Source organism: Alligator mississippiensis, chromosome 4, assembly GCF_030867095.1.
Source record: "Alligator mississippiensis isolate rAllMis1 chromosome 4, rAllMis1, whole genome shotgun sequence".
Classification (NCBI taxonomy): domain Eukaryota; kingdom Metazoa; phylum Chordata; order Crocodylia; family Alligatoridae; genus Alligator; species Alligator mississippiensis.
The window spans coordinates 830,051-848,617 of NC_081827.1; the positions used below are offsets into that span (position 1 = coordinate 830,051).

Sequence of the window (18,567 nt, forward strand, 5' to 3'; positions counted from 1 at the left end):
TGCTTCAGAGACGCAAAATTGTACAAGTTGAGAGTAAAAAGTTAGAACTGGGTCTTACTGGAAGCACTGGTGGAAAATGGCTGCGGCGTCAAACTTGTGGGTGCATTGGGGCTGGGCAGAGCGAGGGAGGGAGAGAGATGGGGGGCGCCGGGGCAGGAGGGACCAAGGAGCATGCGGCCGGGGCGGATCCAGAGTTTCGACAAGGCGGTGCAGAGGCTGAGGTGCGTCGGCTCCTCGCGGGCAGCGGGAGAGGCTGGCCATGCTGGCGGCACATGCAGACCGGTACAGAGGGTATCGCCTGTGGAGTGAAGAGATTATTAGGAATCGGGGTGATGACGAGCCGGGAAGTCCAAGGCCCCCCTCGGCGCTGCCTGACGAGAAACGTGGCTGCCTCGGCCAGGCCGGCGGGGCAGATGTGGGGGCAGCGGGAAGCCCGGGGGTGCAAGTGCCCCGGCACCGCCCCTGGGACCTGCCCCCGGGCCTGGAGAAGGGCAGGGGCTGGTGGCCATCTTGGCTGGGGGCAGAAAGTGGCTTCGGCCCCTGTGGTGGCAGTGGCCGTTTTGAATAGGGGAGCTGTGACGGATGGCTTCACATGGCCAATGAGAAGCCCCCAACATGGTGGGCCACAGTGGGGGGGAGGGGCAGGCCACGTGCCCGCCCCCCCCATTCCAGCCTCCCTCCCAGGCTCATCACGTGGTCGCCTAGCAACTCCGTGGGAATGCGGTGACATCACAACAGTCCATGGCCGGTCCCCGTCCCCGGTGCTGGGGGGCCCTGGCCTGGCTGCCCCTGGGGCTGTTGGCCCTGCTGCTCCAGGGCACGGGGGGCCCCAACCCACAGAGTGAGCGGCCGGCGGCCGGATGGGGACGTGGGCACGGCCCCCGTGGGAGCAGAGCCCGGGGCAGGGCCGTTCCATGGCTCCCCGTCACCCCTGGTCCTGCAGGGGCAGGGGCCGTGGTCAGGAGCGAGGGGCACCAGTGGGGCTGGGGGCCGCCGGGGGCCAGGGGCTTCCTCCGTCTTGGTGCATCTCAGCCGCCTGCTCTCGCTTGCAGCCTGCGGGCTCCGGCCCCTGGCGTCGGACTACGCGGGCATGCGGATCGTGGGGGGCGCGGACGCCCTGCCGGGGGCCTGGCCCTGGCTCGTCAGCATCCAGATCCCCGCGCGGGAGGGCACGCGGCACTCGTGCGGCGGGTCCCTCGTCAGCCCGCGCTGGGTGCTCACGGCCGCACACTGCTTCAAAGCCAAGGGCAGGTGAGTGGCCAAACCGGGGTGGGGGTTAGCCTTCCTCTGCAGCGGAGGCACGGACGGACGCGGGCCTGACCCAGCCCACGGCACTGACGCTGTCCCACGTGCACGCACGCGCAGGATGCTGCCGCAGTGGCGGATCGTGGCGGGCGTGACGGAGCTGTCGCACCTGACGGACCTGGCGCAGACGCGGGGGGTGCAGCGGGCCGTGCTGCACCCGGCCTACGACCCGCGCCGTGAGGCCAACGACATCGCGCTCATCCGGCTCGACCGCCCCGTGGCCTTCAACGACCTGGCGCAGCCGGCCTGCCTGCCCAGCGCCCACATGGCTGTCGCCACCTTCGCCCCCTGCTACGTCAGCGGCTGGGGCGTCACCGACGAGAAGAGTGAGGCCCCGAGGGGAAGGGGCTCCTTCTTACCCCACAGGGCCAGCTGCGCCCTCCTCCCAGGGGCAGGAGATGCAGGGTGTGCGCACACGTGTATGCACATGCACACGCCAGTACGGCTGTGCACGGAGGGCACCAGGGACATGGGGCTGAGACCAGTGCCCGCAGGGGACCGGAGCCACGGCCTCAAGCTGTGACGGGAGCCGAGCCCAGGAACAGGCCCCCGGTAGCGCAGGGCAATGCTTGCACGGGCAGGTTGGCCCGACGCCGGCTGCCTGGTTTAGTGTGGGCTGCTCACACGATCCTTAGCTGGGGGGCGAGGGGTTGTGTGGGCTGCTGAGGGCTTGCAGGGCTTGGGGAGTGGGCTGGCAGGGGCTCGAAAGCCTGGGGGGTGGTGCTGGGGATCCCCGGGTCCCCCGTCTGCCTCCTAAATGAAGCCGGAAGGCTCCGGGAGCCGGGTCAGGGCTGCAGCTCCCAGCGCCTCGGTGGCCCAGGGAACCCCTGGGGCGGGGGCCGCGCTGACGTCCCTCCCTGCCCGCAGGCCAGAAGCCCTCGGACATCCTGCAGGAGGCCCAGGTGCACCTCATCGACCTGGACACCTGCAACGGCAGCCGCTGGTACAACGGGGCCATTACCGCGACCCAGCTGTGCGCGGGGCACGAGGAGGGCGGCATCGACAGCTGCCAGGTGCGTGGTGCTGGCTCAGCCCCGGGGCCTCCAACGGCCACGTCGGACTGCCTCGGCTTCCCTGCCACGACCCGGCAGAGGACGGGAGCGGCACAGAGCACCACGGGTGCAGCTGGGATGGGGGAATGGGCACGGGTGGGAGACGGTGTCTTTCGCCCTGAGCCCCTGGACCAGCATCAGTAGCATCGGGCTGACGTCCGGGATGGAGCCGGGGCTGCTCCGCATCAGGGTGCAGAGGAAGCTGCTTTGCTTTGCTTGCGCTGCCCGGCAGGATGGACGCCCCCGAGCCGGCGGCTCGGTCGCCTTTCTGCAAGAAGGGAGCTAGCGAGGACACCGTCAGCCACAGACGGGGCCTGGACTTCCTCATACGGCCCTGAGCAAGAGAGACGTTGTAGGACGAGCCCCAGCTGTAACCCGGAGGGGAATGGAGACGAGGAGCTCCTCGACCGGGGGCGTGAAACAGGAGTGGAGATGGGGCTGGGACGACGGCTTGAAGGCCAGACGCAGGCCGGGCCTCGTTCCTCAGCACGGGCGACGGTGCCGTCCCCGGGGTTCGAGGCCAAATGGGCGCCGGGAACGAGGGTCCAGATGTGCTGCTCCCGAAACAGAAGCCAGGCGCTAAGGGCTGAACCTGGGCCCCGAGCGCTGGACGGGGGGACGGGGTGCAGGGCCAGAGCTGGGAATGGGGCTGCTGAGGCCGGTCATGCCAGGCTGGGAGGAGGCAGCCGGCCGGCAGATCCCTCCCCGCCTCCGGAGCGGTGTCACCCGTGTCCCTGGGCACCGGTGGGCACGTGCCGTGGATGTGGCTGGGAGGCGGGGGGCAGGAAAGGCCTGGACCGGCTTCCCCGGGGAGCAACCCCCGGGGCACGGCTCCGGCGCCAGTAACGTGCCCGCTCCCCGCAGGGCGACAGCGGGGGACCCCTCATGTGCCGCGACGAGCTGACGGACCGCTACTACGTGGTGGGTGTCACCAGCTGGGGCCGGGGCTGCGCGCGGGAGCGACAGCCGGGCATCTACACCTCCACGCAGCGCTTCCTCCAGTGGATCCTGGAGCAGACCGGGGCGCTGGAGGTGGAGGAGGACGAGGACAAGCCGGCTCCACACCCACTTCCCGCCGCCCCAGCCAAGACCCCCGTCCTCCCACCCCCTGTGACAGCGCCGGCGCTGGCCGCCCCACACGGCCCCAAGCCGCCCTTTGCGTTCCCGGAGCCGGTGTACATCCCCCCGGAGCCTGCTGACACGCCAGGGCCGCTACACCTGCCCCCGGAGCTGCAATTCATGCCCCCAGAGCTGCCACACGTGGCCCCGGAGCCTGCTGACCTGCCGGGGCCACTGCACCTGCCCCCAGAGCTGCAATTCATGCCCCCAGAGCTGCCACATGTGGCCCCGGAGCCTGCTGGCACCCCAAAACGTCCGCACGTGCCCCTGAACCCACCGTGCGTGACTCTACAGCTGCCCTGCGTGCTCCTCGTGCCACCCTGCGCGCCCTCGCAGCCGCCACACGCGCCCCCGGCACAGCCCACGCAGACCCCCTACGTCCTCCCGTGGCCTGTGGCCCCGTCCGGCCCGGGCTCGGGCCCCCCGACCAGCCACTCCCGCAAGCGGTCCCCGCGCTGGTGGGCCAGAAAGGCAGCTCCCCCCTGGCTCCGGCCCTGGCACTGGTCCCGGCCCGTGGCCCCCAGCCCTGCCCTGGTCCCAATGGCCTGAGATGCCCGAGATGACGTGGTCCCGGCAGCCTGAGATGCTCGGGGTACAGGTTTGGGGGGGCAGGAGGGGGCTGGGCCGCCTCTGCCCAGCAAATTACAGATGTTGAGCTCCCCTCCGTGTGCTGTCCTGTCTGTGGGGCCCTGGGGGATGACGCTGGCCCACAGGCCAGAGGCCCCCAGCTCCCCAGATGGCTGCAGCCTGGGGCAACAGCCCCAAGAGGGGGGTGTCGAGCATGTCTGGGCAAACCCACATCCTAGCAGGGCCCTGCTCCGGCGTGAGTGCGGTCCAGGCACACAGGAGCTGGGTGGAGGGGTGACGCGAGGGCCTCGCACGGCGCTACGCCGGCTGTGTGTCCTGGGCTGGGGGCGATGCCCTGGGATGAGAGCGGAGTCCCCTCGCACACGCGTGTGGGTGAAGCACTGGCAGCGTCCGAGAGGGTTTGGAGTCGACGGCGGCTGAGACCCACTGGCTGCGGTGCAGGAGCGTTGCCCTCCCTGCCCCGGGAGCGCACGGGAGATGAGCAGTAACGTGGGCCCGCAGCTGGCACCCTCCGTCCAAGCTCAGTCCAGAGCCACTGGTGAAGTCGAACTCGCGGCACAAAGCAGGGCCAGGCCGAGGCTACGACAGACCTTTCTCTTGCGGCAAAGCAAGACACGGACCAAAGGCTGCAAGTTGCAGCAAAACAGAACTGGGCTGGATCTCGGCGCACACTTTGCTGTTGCAGCAGGGAGGCTGCGGGAGAGATGTGGGGAGCGGGGATGCCCCAGCACTGGAGGCATCGAGGGTGGACGGGCACCGGGCAGGGAGGATCCGATGCCCGTGCTCTGCTGGGGGGTGTCCCAGGCTGCTGGGCTGTGCTGGTTTCCCACCACCCCTTTCTGCTCCATGTGTCGGGGGGTTTAAGCCTCCCTCAGAGATGCTGGTGCTGCTGCAGCCCAGGCTGGGGATGGGGCTGAGCTGTGCCAATGCTGCTGCTGGCACCAACCCCACAGGGTCCTGGCTGGAGGGTTTTGCCCCTGTGCTCAGGCTCAGCCCCACTGCACTGGGGCCGGAAGGGATTTCCCCCCTGCTCAGACTGGTGGCACTGGGGGGTCCCCTTCCCCTGCAGCGGGGGCACGGCCTGGGCCTGGGCTCTCTGCAGCGCCCATGACCCCGCTTGCAGCAGCAGGACGTTGGCAGCCACGGCCCCCCTGCATCCTGGGTGCAGGGCAGGGACGACTGGGTCATGCAGCTTCAAGGTCGCACATTGGGTTTCGCTGGGGCTGATGCTGCTTCAGATGGGACGTGACCCTGCAGCTCCCCGGCAGCCCTGCCATCTCTATGCTACGTGAACCAGGCCTTTGCAATGCATTGTGGGAGAATCCCAGGCAGCAGCTGCATCCACCCCTCCCTGCTGCCTGCTCCAGGGGCTCCTCGACCCTGGTGCACAGGCTGCCATGGTCAGCAGGTAACCCCCCCCCCAGTGGCTCTGCGTGATGTCATGCTGCCACAGAGCTGATTGGCTGGAGCCAGGACGTGGTTTGTGATGTCACACGGGTCAGTGGGTCGGCAGTTGGTGCTGTGTGCCCGGGGAAGATGGGGCTGGTTGCCCTCCTGCTGCTGCTGGTGCTGGCCGGCCTGGGGCTGGGGAGCGATTACCCCTGCGGGTTCGTGAGCCCAGGCTGGAGCTGGGGGGGGACAGGCCTGGGAGAGAGCTCGTGGGGGCTGGGTACAACTCCGCCCCAGAGTGGAAGGGGGCAAAGCCCAGCACTGACCTGTGTCTGTCCCCGCCAGGGCGGACTGTGGGACGAGGCCCCTGGCAGCGAGCTACGGCAACACGCGGGTCGTGGGTGGCCATGACTCCATGCCGGGGGCCTGGCCCTGGATCGTCAGCATCCAGGCCCTCTCCACGACTGGCTACGTGCACTTCTGCGGCGGGTCCCTCATCCACCCCAGCTGGGTGGTCACCGCCGCCCACTGCTTCAAGTCCAAGTGAGTTTGGGGGAGGCGGGGAACGCTCGCACCCACGCACTGACTGGGAGGACCCCATGGGGATGGGGAGCCTGGGCTCTGCCCCTGCCCAAGACACGGCCTCGGCCGGCCCTGATGCAGCTGGCACTGTGCTGTGCTGTGCCGTGCCGGCAGGTCATTGTTCGGGCGGCGCGCGGTGATCGGCGCCACGCAGCTCTCCAGGCTGGGCCCCCAGGTCCAGGTGCGCAACTACCGGCAGGTGGTGCCGCACGAGAACTACCGGCGCCAGGGGCAGCTCAACGACATCGCCCTGCTGGAGCTGGACGAGCCTGTCCAGTGCAGCGAGTACATCCAGCTGGCCTGCGTGCCTGACCGCACCGTGGACCTCACCAAGCTCACCAACTGCTGGGTCAGTGGCTGGGGCTACATGAAGGAGAAATGTGAGTGCCGGCAGGGCGCGGGCGGGACGAGCTGCCCTGCTAGGGGCTGCAGGGAGCGGGCTCTGGTGCCCCAGGGGTAACGCTCTCTGCGCTCCTGCAGCCGGGATCACGGCCGACATCCTGCAGGAAGCCCAGGTCCACTACATCGACTATGTCACGTGCAACAGCAGCACCTGGTACCGGGGGAACATCCACAGCAACAACATATGTGCCGGCCACAAGAAGGGCGGCATCGACAGCTGCCAGGTGTGTGGCACCGGCCCCTCCCCGCCCGGCCTCCATGAACTCGGGGCTGCCAGATGGAGCAGGTCTCATGCATGCTCCATCCTCAGTTTCTCCTGGCCTCAACCCCTTCCTGCCCCCCTCGGTGGCAGTCCCAGCCGGACGTATTCCCCGTGCGCCATGCTGCCAGGAGTGCTGCACAGACATGGGCACAGGGGGCCAGAAGAGGCTCCCCAGGGGCGTGCAAAGCACTCGTGGGGCATCCTCGGCGAGGAGACTGGCCAGAGCCCTGTGGAGCAGGCTGCAGGGCTGCAATGCAGCTGCCACTGGTGTATACAAGCACCTGCAGAGCATGTGGATGCTCTGGACCAGTGAAGACAATTTGGGAGCCCTGGTCCCAGCTGCCCTAGGCGTGAGTCCCAGGGGGCTGTGCAAAAGGAAAGGGAAGGGGCCGCACAGTACCAAGCCGCCCATGGGAAGTGCGTTCCTGAGCCAGGGAAGCCTGGCTGCAGCTCCCCGGGGCAGGGGCGTTGCTCTTCTAAGGCACCACCAGGGCTGGGACCTGCAATCCCCCCATTGTCCGGGGTCCCCAGGCCTCACCCCCCAACCTGTGCTGCAGGGCGACAGTGGTGGCCCCCTCCAGTGCCGGGAGGAAACGTCCAACCGCTTCTGGCTCATGGGGATCACCAGCTGGGGGATGGGCTGTGCCAGGGCCCAGCGGCCTGGGATCTACACCCTCGCGCGCAACTACTTCGACTGGATCGTGGCCAACATGAAGCCGGCGCCGCGGACAGAGACAAGCCCGGCCCCAGTCTCAGTGTCAGTCCCAGTTCAAATGGCCATGCCCACCTCGCAGTCGCCCTACATGCAGCAGCTGCCGCCAATGCCACTGCCACCGGTAAATCAGAAGCCAAAACCAGGCACCTGTCCGTCAGGCCGGAGCACCAACGACGATTTCTTCAAACGACTGAATAACTTCCTGAAGGCTGTGAAGGAAGACAAGCATTGAGAAGGGTGGAGAGCAGGGCACCGGGCTGGCTGGGGGCTGTTTCTGGGTGCTGGCCACCGCCCCAGGGGACTCTGGCACCCAGCCCTGCTCCTCTTGGTGCCCTTGCTGCTGGCAGGGGAAGAGTAAAAGAGTATTTCTTGTGACTGGCTTTGCCTCTGTCCTCCCCTGTCCTGCCCAGAACCACATGGGAGCCATGAGGCACTGAGGGGACCCCACATACACAGAGCCCACCAGGCTGGAGGGTGAGGGGCAGCAGGAGGGGATGGAGATGGGGAAGGGGTGATACAGCTTGCAGAGGGCTGATGCACCTTCCGCCAGGCCAGGGGACAAGACGGCAGAGCAGCTGAGCTGGAGCAGCAATGGGCAGGGCTGGCCCTCGCACTTGGCCCACTACCAGCCAACTAACTACTCCAGTACTGGGCGCAGGAAGGACAGGACACAGTGCTCTGCACAAAGTCCTTTAGTGCCAGTTTTTCCATGGCCTGGGCGGGACCCTTTCCTACAGCTCCCTGCTGCGTGTTCTCTGCGCTGGGGCAGGCCATAGTCACGTGTACATGTGTCCCCTTCCATGTCCTGGATGCTCTGGGGTTGGACCAGGTAGGGAAGTTCAGGCCGAGCCGGTCTCCCTGCCACAGACAGGTGCCCTGAGACAGCTGCGCCCAGAGCTACTAGGCCTGCAAAGTCGGCTCTCCCCAGGTAGACACCGATGGTCCTACCCATCCCCTTGGGTGATGCAGGGCAGCAGCCTGAGGCTGGTCCGGGCAGGCTCAGGTGGAGGGGGGCTTCTCCTCGGGGCAGCTCTCCTCCTTATCGGAGAAGTCTTCCCCCTTCTGCTGCAGGTCAAAGTTCTGGAAGGGAACAGGATGGGGATGGCAAGACGCACGTGTGACCAGCCACCCCTGCTCCACATGGCACTCCCAGCCTGGCCCCTGCCCCTCCACCAGACGCCGGATCCCCCTGCCCCTAACCTCACCTGCCCCTCTGAGTGGGGCTGGGGCAGCCCATGAGCCGACCCCTGCCAGGGCACTACCTACTTCCCTGGAGGCAGCAGCCTGGGAGTGCCAGCCCCTCCAGGGAGCACAGGGTGCAGCACACAGGGCCTCTCTTACCTCCAGCTCTCGCATGACCTCGTCCATGAAGTCCCCTGAATTCTGCTTGTAGGCGACGGCCAGTTTGATGGCGTCACTGAAAAGCTGAGGGAAGAAGGGAGTGCTTGTCATTCAGGGGACGGCAGGGGCCTCCGTGCTCCCCCAGCCCTGGGGAGCCAAGCACATGACCACCCCTGGGCCCTGGGGAGCCCTACCATGAATCAGGCCCCAGCCACAGGCACTTGCCTGCAGGAGCTTGCCAGAGAAATGCTCCTTCTTTCCCACATCCGCCCTGTGCCACCCCCCGCCCCCCCAGACCACATACTGCCCTTGGGGTCGCCGGTCACACAGCAGCTTTACCTTCACCACATTGGTGCCGTCTGCAGCAGAGACAAAGTAGAAAGGCAGGTTGAACTTCCGGGCAAAGTTGAAGCTTTTCTGAGTCATTTTCATATCCGCTGGGAGAGCAGAGAGAAGTGATGAGTGAGGCACGGGTGTGGTGTCCCCCACAGCCCCGAGAGAGAGGCTGAGTGGCCAGGTGATAGCCCCGCAGAGTGAGGTTAGCTGGTGCTAGCTAACCTCAGCTGGCTGCAGGCAGGCGGCTGCTGGTCCATGGCTGAAGTGCAGACCTGACTGCTAGTACACCTGGTTGGGGGCAGTGGGCACCGCGAGCATGTGAGTACAGCGTACACTGTGAGCAGGCCAGACCTGTGTTCTGGGCCTCTGTTACTCCGTGAACCCAAAACATGTGAGAGGCCAGAGCAGGATCCAGCCCTTCAGTGGGTAAAACACGGCCTGAGGAGTCCATCTCCAAGAGCCCTTCATACAGATGACTCCCTCCTGCACCCGGGCCCAGGCCCAGCGGGCCACGGCCTAGTCTGCACTGCAGTTTTCTTGGCACAGTCCTAGGTCCTTTGTGGCAACAGAGCCTGGCTTTGCACTGCCCTTGCTGGGAGGGGACAGCTCCCCCCACGTGCCCTGGTAGCTGGGGGATAGTGGCTGCTGTCAGCTGAGATGGGTGAAGCTGAAGGCCTCAGAGACGGCAAGACACTCACCGTCAATTTTGTTGGCCACCACGATGCAGGGGATCTCTGGGCGGAACTCCCTCAGCTCCTTGTACCAGTTGCTCAGGTTCTTGTAGGTGACCTTCCTCTGCACGTCAAACACCTGCCAGGACAGAGCACTGGTCGCTGGGCTTGGCGGCAGGTCAGCCCCTGGGCTCCCCCGGGCCAAGCTCAGGCTTGGGACTGCCCCCCAACCCTGGCTCGGCCTGCGTCTTTAACCAGGCAGCATTCTGAAGCTAGTGCCTGCAGGGAAGACGCTGGGCTGGGCAGAAGCCCCATGAGGCTGCCCCATCACCAGCGGCTCACAGCAGCTGATAGCAAAGGTGTGAATGACAGGCCCCAGAAAGTGGCAAAGTATCATCCCACTGTGAAAAGCAAGCAGCCCTGGCCCCCGCACTAGGCCAGCACCAGTCTCTGGGTCCCCTTTGAATACCTGTCTTTTACAGTGCCAAGCAAGCTGTCCCCCTCAATGCCACAGGGGGTTAGGAAAAGGCCTAGTGTGAAGGGATAGATCTGTCCAATTAACTAGCTCCATTAACAGTCTAGTAGGGGGAGGTGGCCTGGTAAGACATTAGTGAAGTGGTGCAAAGTTATGGATGACACTAAACTAGGAAGGACTGAAAACAGCATGGCCTGGGGACCAAACAGGGGAGAGCCAGGGCAGAAAATGTGTGCGGGCAACGAAGACAGAGGGAAAAGCAATCTGAACAGGAGAGCAGAGGCAGAGGCAGGACACGTTGATGGCTAGAACAGGCCAAGGGAATGCAAGGCATCACATCCCAAAGCAAGACAGGGACGGGCTCTGCCTGGAGAGCGCAGGTGTGACAGCACCTGACAGATACAAAGGTACCAGACAGATGGTGCCAACGGAGCAAAAACAGAAACCAAACTGTTTGGAACTGGGGGGAGGGAAGTTTAAAAACTAAATGTGATTAATCTGCCTAAGGCCAGCCAGCGAAGGGAGAGGGACAGATGGAGGGGGTTTGTAAGCAGGAAAAGGAAATATCTGCAGCACAACAAGGGAAATGCACAAGCCAGCTGAATATCCAGGGAATGTGAGTACCGGCCATGGCCCTCTGACCAGAGCGAGAGGTATGTCCTTACCATGATACAAGCATGGGCTTTGTGGTAGTAGGAGGGGTGCATGCTCTGGAACCGCTCCTGCCCTGCTGTGTCCCAGAAGTCTGCAAGGCACAAGGACACGGTCAGTGTGCCATGACATGGACCAGCCACATCCCGCCCATGCCCACAGCCCGGCCCCGGGCCTGAGCAGCCGTGCTCGTTTCACCACTCGGCAGAGATGCCGCCGGCCCCGAAACCTTCCCAACCTTTGGTCCCAATTTCCTCAGGGTAGGTAGTAACCACTGCAGGAAAGACTGCGTGGGCTGGACAGAGGGAAGGCAGAATGAGCAGTGCAGCATGGGCATACAGGGTGAGCGAGGTGAGAAGCGCTCACACACGTGGGGACGAGCAGGGCATGCAAAACTCATCCAAATGGAGCACTCACTTCCATCTCCTCTACCAGAGCACACTGCAGTCAGGGCCATGCCAGGGCAGGCGCTGCCCTCAGCCCCGGCTGCCCCGAGAGGTCTGTGCCAACATCTCTGCCTTGTTGCTTGCTTAACCTTTGACTTCAACTTCCAGGCCCTGGACCTAGCTACAGCTTCCGTGCTGGGCTGAGCCCCCTGCTACTACAGATCCATTGCCCATGCAGACTTTCATGCACCGCGGCTGCACATGAGGACAGGGGTGTGCGCCCAGATCAGGGGCATGTTCTGAAGCGACTTGCAATCGAGGAGAACTACATTTCATTTCCAAAAGGGGAGTCAGACTGGTGAGGGGACCCAGCAACTTCAGCACCCTTGCCTACAGAGGAGAATCAGCGATGACACCCTCCCCCCACCGTGGACATCTGTATGCTGTGTTTTACCTGCCAAAGCAATGGAGCAGCCTCACAGGGTGCTGACCTGGCCAGACCCTGCTCTGACTCCCTGGGAAACACTGCACGTCACTACTAAGGGCGCCAAATCTGTCCTGTGGTGCCCCACATGGTTCCAGCATCCAGAGAGGCTAAATGTAAACTGTGGAGAAGCCAGACACGTCTGAGCAGGGTACACAAGCCTGAACAAGCCTGTGGTGCAAGGAACACATCAGAGGCCTTGGTGTAAGTGCCTCCATCTTGTATACATCCTCCACTGTATAAAGATTGGGACCAACTTGCACAGCCAGAGTCCACGGCTCTTGCTGTTGTAACAAAAAAGCAATGGCTCGGTGTTTAACTAGTCACACAACCCAAGCAACTGACACCCATTACAAGGAATAGCACTCTTATTAAGAGTTAAAATCTAACAGACCTCCCCTGAGGCAATCCTAGTCAAGCCATGAAGCATTTGTCATAAATTCTTCACTGAGCAGGCGAGGAGGTCTTCATGATCAACCCTTTTCATTAACATATGCCCAATCATGTTTTAGATAGGTGCATTCAGTAATAATTGTGTGCATGCGTGTGCATGTGCTGTAAACCTGGGGCAAGCGGGGAATCCCAGACCTGAACTAGAGGAGCTCAGAGCTCCTGCAGCTTGGCCTACACCCATCCTCCCGAGCGCGTCTCTGAACTTCCACTGCCCGATCTGGATGCTAGCTACACTGCTGTTCCACTTTCCAACAAAGGTTCTTGAGAAGAGACAGGAGCACTCTCTTTATTCCAGGGCCCACCTGACAAAGCAAGCTCCCTGTGTCCCAGCCGGGGGATAAAGAGCTCCCCTTATGGGGGATGCTAAGATTAGCAAATGTTTCAAGGGAAGTGTTGACCTCTCACCCTGTGAGATCTTCAAAGCCCGTTGAGAGACCAGATGCGGTCCTGAGCCGAGACTGAAGGAGCCTCTTTGCTGCCGTGCTGGCTCAGACGAACAGCTGTGTTGCCTAACCTGGTCCTGGCCCACAGCAGGCCACCAGACCTGGCAGGACCAGCTCCTGTCTGCACAGAGGGAGACCTCAGACGCATGCTGCCCTGGATCGAAGCTATTCCAGTGAAGGGGAATCCACCGCAGCCCAGGGCATTTGCTCCAGGGCTCCATCACCCCCAGGGCTCAGCATTTGGGAGCTATTTGTCATTTACATTTGCATGGAGTCAGCTTCATAAACCACAGGGTAGGAAAGGATCTCAAGGGTTGTCGGGTTCAACCCCCAGCAGGAATTCCAGGCACGGGCCCGTGTTGTAATCGTCTGCCACCCTGGAGAGACCTCAATTATTAAACTTCTGTTCCCAAGTGAACGCGTGTCTGCTGTGACCCCTGCCCTTACCTTCTAACAGACCGACCTCCCCAAACCTCTCAAAATCAGGCATCACTCCCAATCCTACCTTTATTCCTGTGGCTCTTCTCTGAACCCCGACTGCTCAACAAACCTCTTGAATTGTGGAAGTACCCCAAAACCCCAGTAGCACCCACTCCACTGCAAGGAGCTGAGGTCATTATCCACACTGTTTCTATCCACCAGGCCCCCGCTTCTGTATTCAAAGAGCACGTTAGGTCTCTGACTGCGGCCCCGCGGAGGCTCACTTTCAACCGACTCGTCTTTTTCTGTCACCGCCCTCGCGATGACTTTGCACCCAGCCGTTTCACGCCGCTTGCTTGTGCCCAGCTCACCAGGTGCTCCAGTCCACTCAGCATCAGCGACCTCTCCCTTTATTTGTCACCACCACGCTGTCACTGGACTATATTTTTTTATTCCACATCACTGACAAACACAGGGCGAATCCAGCAGCTCCCCCCACAACTAGAAACATGCCGACTTCCTGTATTTCTCACCGCTGACAAAGTATGCAGACGGCCCAAAGCTGGGGGGTGGTAAGTCTCTGGCCAATCTGTGCATGCTGCAAGGGCGCAGGAATGGGGCTCGTGGGCTTTTTGACCATCTTGTAAGAATTTCCTAGCCCCACCAAACCTCAGTGCAGATCTCCCTCTGGCTCCTTGGCAATGATGCCCCGAGCTGTGCTGGCTGCAAGCGGGTCCCTGCCTGCCCAGGACAGCCTCGTGCTGCCTCTTCAGCACCGCCCGCGAGGGGCAGGCGGCAGCAGGGCTATCGAGGGAGTCAGTTCTCAAAGGGGACTTTGGAAGGCGAGGGGAAACGAAGCCTCCTTGAGACCTCCCCCTGCACAACTCCGAGCCCCTGCTTTCCACCCCTTCCTACTCCTGATCGGGGCCTGGTGCATGGGGGAGCGCGCAGCCCATCCGCTTGCAGCACAGGAGCAAAGCTGCCCATTCGTGGGGTGACACTGCCTCACTGGACAGGTACCTCGAATCTCCTTGCGGAGACGAACGCGGCCCGAGATGAGAGTGGCCGACCTTGTTCCCGCGGGCATTCGCATCCTCCCAGCCCCGCTTCCTCACGCATCAGGGATCGAAGCTGGCACACGGAGGCCAGGCAACGGGGCTCGGCTGTCTCCCCGAGGGCCCGAGCCCTCCCAGATGTCCGCACACGCACCGCAGGCCTCGGTCCCCTGCTCAGAGCAGCAGACCTGCCCAGATCCCGGCTCACGCACGGGGAAGGGGCTCAGACCGACCAAAAGGCAAAGCCCCCCCAGGCCCTGATTCACACCCAGGGCCCCAAAGGACTCGGGGTCATTGCCATCATATTCCCTCCCTACCTGCTTGGGGCGAGACGGGCTCCCCTCCGGACCGTGGAGCCATGGAGGGGAGCACGCCAGCTCCTCTCACCGTTCCCCTTCCCCTCCCTCAGCCCCAAACCCCTTTCCCCGTACTCCCCTGCACTCCTCCGCCCAGCCCCTCGTCCGTCGGACCCCACGCTCGCCCCTCGACGGAGCAGCCCCCGGCACGCGGCAGCCCAGGAGTCAACGCTACCCGCGCGCAGCGTCAGGAGCGAACCCCGGGGCTTGCCGCCGAGAAGACCGGGAGCGCCCGGATTTGGGGATCCCGGCGCGAGAACGGGGCAGGGGCTCCGTCCGGGAGGGGCCGGCCCGTCCGCGGCGCGGCGCGGCGCTTACCCACGAGGACGCGCTTCCCGTCCACGCTGGCGGCGTGCTTGTAGAGCGTCAGAGCGAACGTGGAGAGCTGCTGCGGGCGGCTGCGCGGCGGTTAAGGACGTGACAAACGAGCCTGTCGGCTCCGGGCCGGGGTCGTACGCAGACGCCAGCGCCCGTCCCAGGTGGGGCAGCGCGCGGCAGCCGAGCCCAGACACGCCACTCGCTCTGCGGGCCCTGGCGTTTCCGCCGTGGACCGCGGCCGTGCTCCCGCTGCCCGTGGGGGCCGGCCCGCGCAAACCCCCGGGACGAGACGGCGACGGGCTGGGGCCGGGGCAGGAGCTCACCGGCGCTTGGGGACAGCCCGCAAACAGCTCTCGAGCGCGGGGGGCCGCAGCCTGCGAGGTCGGGGAGCTGCGGCGGCGGCGGCGGCGGGGTCTGAGCGCGGCCCCTCGCACCCCAGCCCGCTTCGCCCGCTCAAAGGATACTACCCGTCCAGGAGGAACCGCTCCATCAGCCTGCGGACCAGACACGGCGCGCCGTCAGCGCCAGCCTCCCGCGCCCCCGCCGCCCTGTCCCCTGCCCCGCGCCCCCGCCGCGCTCACTTGGACTTGCCGACGGCGCTGTCGCCCAGGCAGATGATCTTCACGTTCTCCTCCGCGTCGTACTTCTCCTGCCCCGGCCCCGCATCCACATCCACATCCAGCTCCGCGCGCGCGTCCCCGCCCGCCGCCGCCATCAGTGCGGGGCCCGCTCGGTGCGGGGCAGCGCGACGTGACGTAATGCGGCGGGGGGGGGGGGGGGGCGGCTGCCTGCGCCCGGGCACCTCCACTGCGGCCGCCGCGTCCCGCTGCTAGGCGACGCCCCGGCCCGGGCTGCGCCCTGCGCCCGAAGGCCCCAGGCCAGGCCGCGCCGCGCCGCGCGCAGCCCACGGCACACCCGGCCGGGACGGGACGGGACGGGCCGGGGCGCACCGAGCCGAGCCGGCCCCGCGCGAACAAGCGCGCACCGGCACCGGCACCGGCACCGGCAGCGCGCGGGCAGCCCCAGTCACCATAGAGACGGGGAAGGCCCCTTCCCCGCGCCGGAAGTCCCGCCTCTCCCGCCGGAAGTGGACCGGGCAGCGCCATGGGCGGTGCGGCGCGGCCGCTGGCGCTGACGCTGGCGTTGTTGAAGCCCGACGCGCTCGCGCACCCCCTCGTCGCCCAGGTGACGGCCCCCCCCCGCCCCTCCCCTCCCCACAGCGCCCCCTGGCGGGACGGCGGCGTCCGCCCCTGCCACGGCCCGACCCCCGGCCACAGGCAGATCCCTGACCCTTAACCCCCGGCCCCGGCCCCGGCCCCGGCCCCGCGTGTGTGTGTGCCCGCAGGCCGTGCACGAGACGATCCTGGGGCACCGCTTCCTCATCGTGCGCAGCAAGGAGCTGCGGTGGCGGCGCGCGGACAGCCAGCGCTTCTACCAGCAGCACGCCGGTGCGGCCGGGCCCCGGGCGGGGCGGGCGGGCGGGGCGGGGGCTCGGCGCGGTGTGTGTGGCCTCGTCCCCCTGCGGGCGGCGCGGCGCAGCGCGGCGCGGGGGTGCACTGGGGGCGGACGGTGCTGGACTGCGCTCGGGGGCGAATCGCCCTCTCTCTCCCTCTCTCCCTGTGCAGGGCAGTTCTTCTACCAGAGGCTGGTGGAGTTCATGGCCAGGTACCTCCTTCCCCTTCCTCCGCCATCCCGCTCGGCACCGCCCGGCTGCGCTTCGCACCCCCGCTCGGGCTGCCCCGTGGCTGGGGCAGGCTCCCTCGTGGGCCCCTGGGAGGGCTCAGGCTGCGGGAGTCGGCGCCCCATCCCGAACGGCCCGGCACCCCCGTGTAAACCGCACGGTGCCCTCGACCCCCGGCCGCTCCGGCTGTGCCGTGCCGTGCCGTGCCGGGCCCTCGAGGGCAGGACGCCTGAGGCCCCCGCCCAGCAGTAACCTCGTCTCTTTGTCTCCACGCGCCCAGCGGCCCCATGCGCGCCTATATCCTGGCCCACGAGGACGCCGTCGTGCGCTGGAGGTGTCTGATGGGACCCACCAGAGTGTCCCGAGCCCGCAACACGGCGCCGGACTCCATCCGGGGAGCCTACGGCCTCACGGACACGCGCAACGCCACGCACGGCTCAGGTGGGCCGCCCGGCCGGCCGGGGCAGAGCGCAGGGGGTTTCGCTCTGCGTGCGCTGGTGGTGTCCGGTGAGGCCCGGAGCTCGTGCCTCCCTGGTCCCACAGGCCATCTACCCACCTTGGCTCAAGTCCTGGGGCTTCGGGACACGCGGGTGGCACTGGGGCCCCCGGACGCATCTTCTGCCTGTCCCCGTGGGATGCAGCGTGCGGTGAAGTGCAATGGTGGCACCTCACACCTTCGTCTCCCCTCTTCTCTCGCAGACTCGGCAGCGTCGGCCAGCAAGGAAATCGCCTTCTTCTTCCCCGAGTTTGACGAGAGGCGCTGGTACCAGGAAGATGAGCCACGCTTGCGCTGCGGCCAGGCACGCTACAGCGTAGAGGAGCGCGTTCACCAGGTGCCCGAGGACGAGGGGACGGAGTCGGCCTAGGGTGGAGCTGACCCCTTGGGCACTGCCTGTGTTGGCACTGGCCAGGGTGTCTGCCACACAGGAGGGACGTGGAGCAGCACCGTGCCTGGAGCAGGGCACAGGGATCAGGCCCGGTTCACGTGGCATGCTTTGGGGCAGGTCTGGATGCAGGTGCAGCCCCTGGATGCCACTGGTGCTTCAGGAAGACCAGAGCTGCTCCCAGCAGGACGAGGCGTGCTCCTGTGAGCTGCCGGCCAAGGGGCAGGTCAGCACCAGCTCCAGGCATGGCGGGTGGAGGCTGTTTGGCAGTTCTGATGTTTAGTCACCTTCGCTGCTAGGAAACTACATCTGTTGTGTCCACCTTCAGCTCCCAGCTCCAGACTTGTCTGGCCACGGCGCTGCCCTGAGCGCTCGCCGGAGGCTGTGAACTGCGGGGGCCCTGAAGTCCTCCCTCAGCTGCTGCTTCCCACTGCCATCTGCCCCCTCTCGGTGCAGCTGGGTCCTTTGTTTCCAGGTGCTTTGCTTTGCATTTGGCTGTATCGAGCTGCGTTTTGTTGGACTGCTGATGAATCAGACCATTCCGATCCCTCTAGCAATAAGCCGTCTTTCTCATTTACTGCTGTGCCAAAGTATGTGTCCTCCACAGCCCTTTTCAGCAGAGGTTTTGCTCTGCCGCCGCCCAGGCTGTGAATGAGAACACTGGGTGTTGCTGAGCAGAGAACCGGATGCAGGGCCCTGCTGGCCACGGCCCTGCTGGCTGGCGTCTCCCCTTCCCAGCTGCAGCTTGGGATCCTGCTGAGCCAGCATGTCATCCTTGAGTTCCCTGCCACCCCCCTTGTTCAAGGTGTCCTGAGCTGCTAAGTGAGAGGCCTCTGGAGAGGGCCGAAAGTCCCGTTTCATGCAGATGCCTCGATCAGCCAGACCTGTGATCTTGTCAAAGAGGTACAGCAACTGCATCTACTCATGCAATTAATGTGCATGAATAAGCTCCAGAGTTGTTTGTTCCTGGGCACGCCATATTAATGTCCAACTGGGAGCAAAAAACTCCGGCGCATGTTGCTCCAATGTTTATTCCTGAGCAGCACGTGGAGTCCAGTCGGAGCACTGTTGACTGGCTGAGGACTCACTGGGTCACCCTGCCAGCCCAGGGCCGCTCCAACCAGGCTGTCTGTGCTGCGCAGGGGCTGGCTGGGGCACGAGGGTGCTTCAGTGTGGGGGCTGCCCGTCAGCTAGCCCTG

General features: G+C 65.1%; 4 protein-coding genes across 9 annotated transcripts; 3 read left to right on the forward strand and 1 right to left on the reverse strand.

Annotated features, from left to right (window-relative positions):
- Positions 1-36: 36 nt before the first annotated feature.
- RABL2B (RAB, member of RAS oncogene family like 2B) lies at positions 37-15,747 on the reverse strand. 6 transcript variants are annotated; one of them, XR_009461438.1, is made up of 10 exons: positions 15,385-15,747; positions 15,268-15,297; positions 14,804-14,883; positions 10,903-10,982; positions 9,790-9,901; positions 9,095-9,192; positions 8,756-8,839; positions 8,363-8,494; positions 7,562-7,623; positions 37-298 (listed from the first exon to the last, which is right to left on the reverse strand). XR_009461438.1 is itself a non-coding variant. In XM_019491063.2 (8 exons), the coding sequence occupies exons 1-8, from the start codon at positions 15,516-15,518 to the stop codon at positions 8,414-8,416; spliced, it is 699 nt and encodes a 232-aa protein (XP_019346608.2). In that variant the 5' UTR covers positions 15,519-15,747; the 3' UTR covers positions 8,092-8,413. The 6 variants fall into 6 exon arrangements, 4 of the variants coding, with proteins under 4 accessions (XP_019346608.2, XP_059581564.1, XP_014462958.3 ...); XR_009461437.1 differs by having other exon boundaries at positions 7,487-7,623; XM_019491063.2 differs by lacking the exons at positions 37-298; positions 7,562-7,623 and having other exon boundaries at positions 8,092-8,494.
- On the forward strand, positions 172-1,862 carry LOC102574978 (acrosin-like). Its single transcript, XM_059725487.1, has 3 exons — positions 172-221; positions 1,033-1,251; positions 1,366-1,862. The coding sequence occupies exons 1-3, from the start codon at positions 172-174 to the stop codon at positions 1,826-1,828; spliced, it is 732 nt and encodes a 243-aa protein (XP_059581470.1). The 3' UTR covers positions 1,829-1,862.
- Positions 5,561-7,902, forward strand: LOC106737926 (acrosin-like). The gene is made up of 5 exons (XM_059725580.1): positions 5,561-5,671; positions 5,799-5,996; positions 6,150-6,415; positions 6,516-6,661; positions 7,257-7,902. The coding sequence occupies exons 1-5, from the start codon at positions 5,601-5,603 to the stop codon at positions 7,644-7,646; spliced, it is 1,071 nt and encodes a 356-aa protein (XP_059581563.1). The 5' UTR covers positions 5,561-5,600; the 3' UTR covers positions 7,647-7,902.
- Positions 15,748-15,867: 120 nt separating the features above from the next.
- Positions 15,868-17,945, forward strand: NME6 (NME/NM23 nucleoside diphosphate kinase 6). Its single transcript, XM_059725583.1, has 5 exons — positions 15,868-15,988; positions 16,149-16,251; positions 16,429-16,468; positions 16,765-16,925; positions 17,184-17,945. The coding sequence occupies exons 1-5, from the start codon at positions 15,908-15,910 to the stop codon at positions 17,348-17,350; spliced, it is 552 nt and encodes a 183-aa protein (XP_059581566.1). The 5' UTR covers positions 15,868-15,907; the 3' UTR covers positions 17,351-17,945.
- The last annotated feature ends 622 nt before the right edge of the window (positions 17,946-18,567 follow it).